The sequence below is a fragment of the Protomyctophum parallelum genome (assembly GCF_964188405.1).
Source record: "Protomyctophum parallelum genome assembly, chromosome: 10".
In the NCBI taxonomy this organism is placed as follows: Eukaryota; Metazoa; Chordata; class Actinopteri; order Myctophiformes; family Myctophidae; genus Protomyctophum; species Protomyctophum parallelum.
Window position 1 is genome coordinate 31,413,025 of NC_139704.1, and position 10,981 is coordinate 31,424,005.

Consider the following 10,981-nt stretch of genomic DNA (forward strand, 5'->3'; position numbering starts at 1 on the left):
GTGTTGAATCAGGTGTGCCATATAGCAAATTGATGTTGGTGTTTTACAAACATCATTCAGCACTGATCTGTGGTGGTTGTCATGAAGCTTACGAGGTGTCCAAATGCTGCGCTATATAGAAACACTGGTGTCTGTGTCACGGTGTCATATCATTTGTGGGCCACCCATTCACCTGCCCACGCCCCCCCCCCCACACACACACACATTTATGCTGCTGTGGCCTGGGAGAGAGAGAGAGAGAGAGAGAGAGAGAGCGAGAGAGAGGGGGGGGTGGGGGGGAGAGAGAGAGGGGTGGGGGGGAGAGAGTGGGAGAGGGAGCGAGAGGGAGGGAGAGAGGGGGTGGAGGGTGGAGAGAGAGAGAGATGTACTTACCATGATGGCAAATGATAATAGAGACAGTCTGCCACCTATTGGAAGATTCATGAAGTGCATGAGCTGTGGCCCACATTGGTTTTCCAATGCAAGTGTTCAAACACCAGGTGGCAGTGCACTCCACAAATTAGCCCTTTTCTTTAATCACATTCTCTCTGTGTGTGTGTGTGTGTGTGTGTGTGTGTGTGTGTGTGTGTGTGTGTGTGTGTGTGTGTGTGTGTGTGTGTGTGTGTGTGTGTGTGTGTGTGTGTGTGTGTGTGTGTGTGTGTGTGTGTGTGTGTGTGTGTGTGTGTGTGTGTGTGTGGGCACGTGCAGAGGGGGGGCTAGGGGGGGCTTGAGCATGAGAACATATTGCTTATTTGAATGACCAATGACATGAAATGGCACAAGGGAAGGACTCCACAAAAAGACCACCCCCAAAAATCGGTGCGCGCTGCGCAGTGCTCTCTGCACGGCCCTGAGACTGACAGACAGACAGACAGACAGACAGACAGACAGACAGACAGACAGACAGAGGCCATAGGCCGCAGAGGCCACGGACCCTCATTTGATACCGTTTTCATTTCGAAGCCCCTGTATGCTGTAGTATCGATTCGAGCGTGCAAACGGAACTAACATTAAGGGTCCATTTGGGGCAGCGGTGGCCGAACGGTTTGCAGAGCGGTCTTGATATCGGAAGGTCGCTAGTTTGTATCCCCGGACCGGCACGTTAAAATTACCACCGCTGAAGTGCCCTTGAGCAAGGCATTGAACCCCTACCATGAAATGTTCTATGAGCAGGGCCTGCCTGTAAACAAGTTCTTGAGCTTAGTCCAGTTACCCTGGGTAAACATAGTACCTTTCCTTTCCTTGGTTCCCACAATCTTGGCTATATAGGGACCCCCTGGTTTTGTATGTAAGAAAGTTACATGTTACCTCTGTAAATAAGGTGTAAATAAGGACCCGTAAGGGTTTTCAAAGTGATGTAAAGTGTCATAAAATGTGTGTCATTGACCGTCTAGCCTCTGCTCTGTGATTTGCATAATACAACAGGCTCTTTAATTTACAATACAAGTAACTGTAAAATCCAACACAGACTGTTGGTGAAATAGAACACTGTGTTTGTAGTATGTGTGTGTGTGTGTGTGTGTGTGTGTGTGTGTCGCCTGTAAAGTAAAACATACAACAGACAACAATGCTTTTCAATGTGTTTATTGACAGGATGGATATGAACATTATGGAGGCTCTTTAACGTAATGCTTCTCAAACATTTTCATGTCAAGGACCCCAAAATGATCTATTTGTCTGTGGACCCCCGTCTGTGACAGCATAGACCCCAAAATGATCTATTTGTCTGTGGACCCCCGTCTGTGACAGCATAGACCCCAAAATGATCTATTTGTCTGTGGACCCCCGTCTGTGACAGCATAGACCCCAAAATGATCTATTTGTCTGTGGACCCCCGTCTGTGACAGCATAGACCCCAAAATGACAGCATAGACCCCACGAGAGAACATTTGTATTGCTACAATGTTTCAACACAATTTAAACTTTCATAATTATTTCAGATTGTTTTTCAAAGCATATTGAAAACAGTAGATGAAAAGCTGACAACGCTGAGAAGCTTGATGAAAGATAGAGATGAAGGTAAAATAGTTTCTCTAGATTCAGGTAGATCAGAGGACTGGCTGGCATATCGCTCTTTAAGAGACAAAGTGACCACATTAAATAAACAGAAAAAAGCCTAAACTACCAATCTAGAAATGTAGAAATTATACATGATGGTATTCTCTCTCAATCAAATCACCGGTAGCGATAAAATGAGCAAAACACCATCATTCATTGAATCGGGTGAACACTTCATCACCAAGCCCCAAGAATGTTCTGATTATTTCAACAATTATTTAAGTGAAGTTGATACCATAAGAAATGGTACCATTACTTTATAGAACACTGAAACTCTATAAAGTAATGGTACCAGTACCAGACAGTGTTACATAGAATAGAGCAGAACACCATTGAACACAGAGTGGTTGTTGTTGTTATCATAGAGCCTTTGCCCTCCATGTAAACGCATGTCAACAGTGTCTCCCTCCTCCAGCTCTACCATCATTCCACTAGATAACTGTTCCCAACCTCCACGATTGTGTCCACAGTTAGTTAAGAGTATCTGCTCATTCTTATACATGTAGACACAGAACTGCTCTGATGACCACACGTTAGCTGCAGTGAATGTGAAGTGATAGAGTCCTCTGACCGGCGCAGAGAATACCCCTGAGAACACAAGATGAGAGAGCACATTACATTAATAGAAATAAAAAATACAATTATAAAAATACAAACCTTAATTTAAAACGTCAGATCTACAAGTTGTGTGAGTTAAGAGGTTACTTTCCTCATCTCCTCTGGACTGTTGCTTTCAATGTGAAACACACAGTGGTGGAAAGTAACTAAGTACATTTACTTAAGCACTGTGTACTTAATACTTCCAATACTTTTACTTATACTTGGATATAAATATTGTACTTTTACTCCACTACATTTATTTGAAGATTTTAGTCACTAGTTACTTTGTAGATTTTTATTATTATTACAAAACATATATATTAACCACTTCAGCCACATTTAGGCCATTTGAAAATAGCAAATCTACAAGCTTGTAGATCTGCTATTTAAAAGAAATATATATATATACATTTGAAAACTTGAAATGGCACGTATATTCTGCATATTGAATACTTTCACTTGTACTACTTTAAGTACCTTTTTACTTTTACTCAAGCACATTTTGAATTCCGGACTTACTTGTAACAGAGTAGTTCTATATTGCAGTATTGATACTTTTACTTAAGTAAAAACCCTTTGCTCTACCTGTAGATGTATTGTAGGCGTTGCCGATGTTAGTAATGACTCTCCTGTAGATCAGAGTGGTTCTAGAACTATACAGTCCAACTTGTCCAGAACCCAAACCAACAGAGAAGGCCACCTTCGGTTTGTCTGTCAACACAGGAGGAGCATTATCAAACTGTTTAAATATTATAAAAGCATAATATTATATTAAGCCAATAGAGGGTATGCACGTGACATCATCGTCATATACGCAGGAGCACTTACGGAGTAGAAAAACACTACATTCAGGATGACAGCCCATACATCCACACAGAAACACCCTATCTAACATTAACCCATTCAGGATGACAGCCCATACATCCACACAGAAACACCCTATCTAACATTAACCCATTCAGGATGACAGCCCATACATCCACACAGAAACACCCTATCTAACATTAACCCATTCAGGGCCTTGACAGCCCATACATCCACACAGAAACACCCTATCTAACATTAACCCATTCAGGATGACAGCCCATACATCCATACAGAAACACCCTATCTAACATTAACCCATTCAGGATGACAGCCCATACATCCACACAGAAACACCCTATCTAACATTAACCCATTCAGGATGACAGCCCATACATCCACACAGAAACACCCTATCTAACATTAACCCATTCAGGGCCTTGACAGCCCATACATCCACACAGAAACATCCTATCTAACATTAACCCATTCAGGATGACAGCCCATATATCCACACAGAAACACCCTATCTAACATTAACCCATTCAGGGCCTTGACAGCCCATACATCCACACAGAAACATCCTATCTAACATTAACCCATTCAGGATGACAGCCCATACATCCACACAGAAACACCCTATCTAACATTAACCCATTCAGGATGACAGCCCATACATCCACACAGAAACACCCTATCTAACATTAACCCATTCAGGATGACAGCCCATACATCCACACAGAAACACCCTATCTAACATTAACCCATTCAGGATGACAGCCCATACATCCACACAGAAACACCCTATCTAACATTAACCCATTCAGGATGACAGCCCATACATCCACACAGAAACACCCTATCTAACATTAACCCATTCAGGGCCTTGACAGCCCATACATCCACACAGAAACACCCTATCTAACATTAACCCATTCAGGATGACAGCCCATACATCCACACAGAAACATCCTATCTAACATTAACCCATTCAGGATGACAGCCCATACATCCACACAGAAACACCCTATCTAACATTAACCCATTCAGGATGACAGCCCATACATCCACACAGAAACATCCTATCTAACATTAACCCATTCAGGATGACAGCCCATACATCCACACAGAAACACCCTATCTAACATTAACCCATTCAGGATGACAGCCCATACATCCACACAGAAACACCCTATCTAACATTAACCCATTCAGGATGACAGCCCATACATCCACACAGAAACACCCTATCTAACATTAACCCATTCAGGATGACAGCCCATACATCCACACAGAAACATCCTATCTAACATTAACCCATTCAGGATGACAGCCCATACATCCACACAGAAACACCCTATCTAACATTAACCCATTCAGGATGACAGCCCATACATCCACACAGAAACATCCTATCTAACATTAACCCATTCAGGATGACAGCCCATACATCCACACAGAAACATCCTATCTAACATTAACCCATTCAGGATGACAGCCCATACATCCACACAGAAACACCCTATCTAACATTAACCCATTCAGGATGACAGCCCATACATCCACACAGAAACACCCTATCTAACATTAACCCATTCAGGATGACAGCCCATACATCCACACAGAAACACCCTATCTAACATTAACCCATTCAGGATGACAGCCCATACATCCACACAGAAACACCCTATCTAACATTAACCCATTCAGGATGACAGCCCATACATCCACACAGAAACACCCTATCTAACATTAACCCATTCAGGATGACAGCCCATACATCCACACAGAAACACCCTATCTAACATTAACCCATTCAGGATGACAGCCCATACATCCACACAGAAACACCCTATCTAACATTAACCCATTCAGGATGACAGCCCATACATCCACACAGAAACACCCTATCTAACATTAACCCATTCAGGATGACAGCCCATACATCCACACAGAAACACCCTATCTAACATTAACCCATTCAGGATGACAGCCCATACATCCACACAGAAACACCCTATCTAACATTAACCCATTCAGGATGACAGCCCCAGTGTTGGGAAAGTTATTTTTATTTAGGAACTAGTTCAGTTCACAGTTCAATTTTTTTTAAATGAACTAGCTCCGTTCATAGTTCATCATTAAAGAATTTGAACTAAAGTTCATCGTTCCAAAAAATGAACTATTATAGTTATTTTTCGTTCTTTTTTTTAATTTGTATTATTATTATTGCCACAGCCCATAGCCATATAAAACCGCAGACTTTATTCCAAATGAAGTCCTTTGGGATTAATTAAGTGACAACGTTTACAATATCTTCATTACCATTATCCAAATTAATTCCTTCTTTATATATTCTATATATATATATATATATTCTTTATATATTCTTAATTATGTTCCTTCTCTATATGGGCTCACTTGTGAAAGCTGCAATGTTTTTCATGATTTTATTGTGAAGGCAAAAGTTTCTGAATGTTCTCAGAGCCTGCATCTCCGCATGCTGAAAATAGCTGATCTACAAGCTCACAACGTGTCCGGACGCGACGCGTTGTGAGCTTGTATATCAGCTATTCAGCACGTAACACATTGTACGAGGAAGAATAAATTAGGCATCACTGCGCTTCACTCACTGTGGAGGAGAGATGTCTTTTGTTGGCCGTTCGTGGCGATATTATGGACACGTATACCTCCTCGACGCGATAATAACCAACTAAGCTATTGGAAGCTATTTTTGTGGCACATTATGTTTAATCAAACAACAACAACTTTCCTCAGTGTTTGTGTTGAGTTGGGACCGTGTCTGCTGTCTGTCAGCGTGCATGATCATCATGCAGTAGCTAGAGATGCAGTCCAGGGTTAGGGTTGAACGAAAGTTGAACGTGGAAAAGTGACGTTCACACACGCCAGAAATGAACGCGTTCACAATGACGTTCATCAAACAGAAATACAGTGCGTTCAGTTCACGTTCACCCTAAATATGAACAAGTTCGTGAACGATCGTTCTTTGAACGCGTTCGGGTACAACACTGGACAGCCCATACATCCACACAGAAACACCCTATCTAACATTAACCCATTCAGGATGACAGCCCATACATCCACACAGAAACACCCTATCTAACATTAACCCATTCAGGATGACAGCCCATACATCCACACAGAAACACCCTATCTAATATTAACCCATTCAGGATGACAGCCCATACATCCACACAGAAACACCCTATCTAACATTAACCCATTCAGGATGACAGCCCATACATCCACACAGAAACACCCTATCTAACATTAACCCATTCAGGATGACAGCCCATACATCCACACAGAAACACCCTATCTAACATTAACCCATTCAGGATGACAGCCCATACATCCACACAGAAACACCCTATCTAACATTAACCCATTCAGGGCCTTGACAGCCCATACATCCACACAGAAACATCCTATCTAACATTAACCCATTCAGGATGACAGCCCATACATCCACACAGAAACACCCTATCTAACATTAACCCATTCAGGATGACAGCCCATACATCCACACAGAAACACCCTATCTAACATTAACCCATTCAGGATGACAGCCCATACATCCACACAGAAACACCCTATCTAACATTAACCCATTCAGGGCCTTGACAGCCCATACATCCACACAGAAACATCCTATCTAACATTAACCCATTCAGGAATGGGAACCCCTTTTGGTGTTTTAAGCAGATGGTGTTAGTGTGCAGATCTACGAGTGCCGTGCTACGAGCTTGTAGATCTGCTATTTTTGAAAAATCATGAAAATATGGTGCAAATCTTTGAATATATATTCTTTCAGAGTGCGTTTTTTGCTTTGCTTCTGGGGGGTCCATGGAACAACATATTTTCATCTCGGGGTCGGTGGCCAATTACATATATTTTTGGGGGTCCTTGACATTAAAATGTTTGAGAAAAACTGACATAAAAAGTCTTCTGAAGAAGGCTCTGCCGAAACGCGTCAGCGTTCACAAATAAACATGCGAAATTGCACCTGAGCCAGTCTTTTATTTTGGAGTACCGCTTTTTACATTTAGTTGGTTTATGAGTTAAATACTCCATGGAATTGTATTACTGTCTGTCAAATGCAGCGACTGGATTTATTATAATTTATCATTAATTACTTGAACCCTAGTACCTCTGTTCTGGAGCAAAAATAACAGATCTCTTGCAATGTGTTGAACTGGGCCATGTTGTGCACTTGTAGATCTGCTATTTCCAGCAAAAACAGGGTCCTTGGGGATCCAGACAACTGTAAACCTAAATCTTTCATTCACCTTAATGGTCAGATCCTCACTGACATTTAATAGTGGAAGACGGTAAAGTCATTACTTTGGTTAAATGTAACATGTTGTGAGTGTGACAGTACCATCAATATGAATTACTCATTCTACAACAGGTCGTTTCGAGGAAGCAATCTGATTGGTTGAAACGGTTTCTAGCCGTGGATCAAACCAGCACTGTTCACCACCTAATCAAAACAAATAATTCAGCCGCTCTGTTCTCCCAGAGCGCTAGCAAACTCGGTGGCTAGGCTAGCTAGTTTCTTGGGACATTTGTGATCGTAGTGACTACATCTCATGTCATTAAACATATATATTTTTTCAGCGATTTTCTTAGTTTTAAGGGTAACTGTTGTAGAATTGCAATATTACACTCGGGTGTAATATTGCTCAAATAAATATTTTTTGTGCAAACTATTTAACCCCAAAGTAAGTCCCTTTTCAACACTACACATTTATACTTGCATTCGCTGAACACCATCTGGATCAAATTACCTTCACTGCTGGTGTTGAGTCTGGTCTCAAAGCCCTCAATATGACTCTCACTGGCATTAAGTCTGGTCTGGAGAACTTCAACTTGGCCCTCACTGGTGCCGAGTCTAGTTTGGAGGTCTGCAACATGGACCTGGAGGTCTGCAACATGGCCCTCACTGGTACTGAGTCTAGTTTGGAGGTCTGCAACTAGTGCAACATGGACCTGGAGGTCTTTCTCGTTGCTCTCAGCCTTTTCTGAAAAACACATCACAGACATTTGACCTGAATTCCCCTTTCATTGTCAATGGCAAATATTGAGACGTGTGGGGAGCGTTTATTTACTAGTGTGTGCCAATTAAAAAGTGGAAATGTGAGTACTTTGTCCTCCATTTAATTGAACCTTTTGGGATTTTTTTCAATTCCTACTTCTATCTATACATGTATGATGTATACTTAATAATATGTTAGTATATATTATATTTATAAAACATACTTACTCCACAGTTGTTGCACTTGGCTTGTCAGCTCAGCAAGATGAGCTGAAATCAGTACATTAGCATTAAGTTAGTCATACAGTAAATACTCATGCACTTTCACTGTTGAGTGAGTAAGCTTTCCATTATGGATCACCTGTACAGTAAGATACATGATCAAAAACATTTATCTATTCTCTGAGATCAATTAAAGTAACTAAAGGAGTAGTTCACCCAAAATGTGACTTAATTACACACCCTATGCCCAACTTTGTCTGTTTGTATGAACACAAACACGATGATTTGATTGGCTGATCACCCATTCTTCAATAATACAATATAATATACCAGGTAGACGCCCTGAGGGCGAGAAGCGACCTCGCCCCATGCATCTGCCTGGGTGACGGCAGACTGCTGGGCAGATCAACATGTGGAATGAATTCTGTATTGGCCATTTATGGAGTGTGTCACGAGGCGTGACGGACGGACGGACGGACGGACTGACTTACAGGTTTTCTATGGCCGCAATAATATAACATTATATAATATCTATAACCTATATCTCACCTGCAGAACTTCCTCCCGGGGCTTCCACCTCATTAGATTTGTTGTCCTTTTCTGAAAATGAATTAATGTTAATTAATTAATTAATTGATAAAATACACACAATCACATCAGGTCAAACAAACGGAGAAAACAAACAAACTGATGTGTTGTCCAGACGAGGCCCGGGTAACACAGAATACGTCCTCGTCTGCCATTCCAAACATGCGAACATGACCCGCTTTAATTACTTCAGTCTAATGTGTTAATAGCTTAATGACTTTTTTTATGTCCAATATTTGCATTTCAGTTCATAATCATAAAGTTAATGTATTTGAAATTAAATAAAAAAAGATTACTTTTCCGGATTCCAATTAAAAAAATTGCAAAAAAGCAGATCTACAAGCTCAAAATGCATTGCACCGCGACACGTTTTGAGCTTGTAGATCAGCTACCTTTGCATTGTGGCCCTCTGGAGTGAGTTTGAAATATAGTGGCCCTCTCCATCATCAAAGTTTCCCACCCCTGCCCTATCCAATGTTTTGTTTTGTAGCCTACTGCTGATGTTGGCAAATGGCAATAATAGCACAGTAAAGATGATAATAATCCAATATGATGTGTGTAGTTCTTTATAGATCTGAGTTATCCGGACAACTCACCAAAAAGGGTAAAAAGGGTGAGTTGTCTTGTTACCCTAATGGTGTAGTGTAGAATAGATTAGTATAGGCTATAGTATAAAGATAGGCAGCACAGCCACCGCGCTGTGCTGTCTGACCGTCCCTCTCAGGAATGCAGGTCTGACTGCGCAGTGCACACTGCACGCACCACGCATGGACCTCGTCAAAGTGCTTCGTCTTCTTGGGTGGGTTTACTGTCCATATTCCTCTATAAACGGCCTGTTTTCACTGTTTCTAATTCCTCTTTTTCATAGGTTTGTATAGAGCAATTATCTGACGTGTTGCGCACCAGTGAATATATTCAATTTCCAAAGTCAAACTCATAAATTCACAATGCATCATGCCGCCCCTCGTTGTGAGCTTTACGATCTGCAAATCTCATGCTTATGTATACATTACTTTGTAGCCTACTTCTGGCAGAAGAGGATATATGAGAATATTAGTAGGCCTACAGTATGTAAAATCATTAAAATAGCAAGGCATAAGGGTTAATAATAAATTAAATAAACTGAATTAAACCCACTATAGTTTTTTTTTAAAGCTAATCTGAACTTGAAAACGGTCAAAATGGGAAAATATATGGATAATCAAAAAGCAGCACTAGAACCTCGTGGTAACAGTAACAGCCTCTCCAGCATCCTTACCTGTGAGCTGGTCATAGTGGCGGTTGAGGTTCACCTCCAACGGTCCTTGGATCTCGAGGTGGTTGATGCTCAACTGGAACGGCAGGTCGGTGTCGGCTGAACACAGGCCGAAGAGGACCAGCAGGATCATGGCAGCAGTATCCATTTGGTGTTGATGCTGTGGCAAGCCGCATCTTATATACACTACCTGGCTACCGCCTACCCGTAACCTTTTTTTTTTTTTTGTCCTGGCAGACATTTAGAACATGCTCTGCATTCCATGCAAGCATGCTTTTCCATTCCACGCCTGCATATGACAGCTTGACAGCAGTCATCACAGCTCCTGATGATGAAAGATAGAGATGAAGGTAAAATAGTTTCTGTAGATTCAGGTAGATCAGAGGACTGGCTATCATATTGCCCCAAAATGATCT

At 41.4% G+C, this 10,981-nt stretch overlaps 1 protein-coding gene across 1 annotated transcript; it reads right to left on the reverse strand.

Moving 5' to 3' along the window:
- Positions 1 to 2,344: 2,344 nt before the first annotated feature.
- LOC310865189 (complement C1q-like protein 2) lies at positions 2,345 to 10,713 on the reverse strand (the record flags this gene model as incomplete). Its single annotated transcript, XM_083774213.1, has 5 exons — positions 2,345 to 2,625; positions 3,223 to 3,348; positions 8,729 to 8,770; positions 9,272 to 9,322; positions 10,569 to 10,713. 5 exons carry the CDS (start codon positions 10,711 to 10,713, stop codon positions 2,345 to 2,347), a joined length of 645 nt encoding a protein of 214 aa, XP_083630339.1.
- Positions 10,714 to 10,981: the final 268 nt, after the last annotated feature.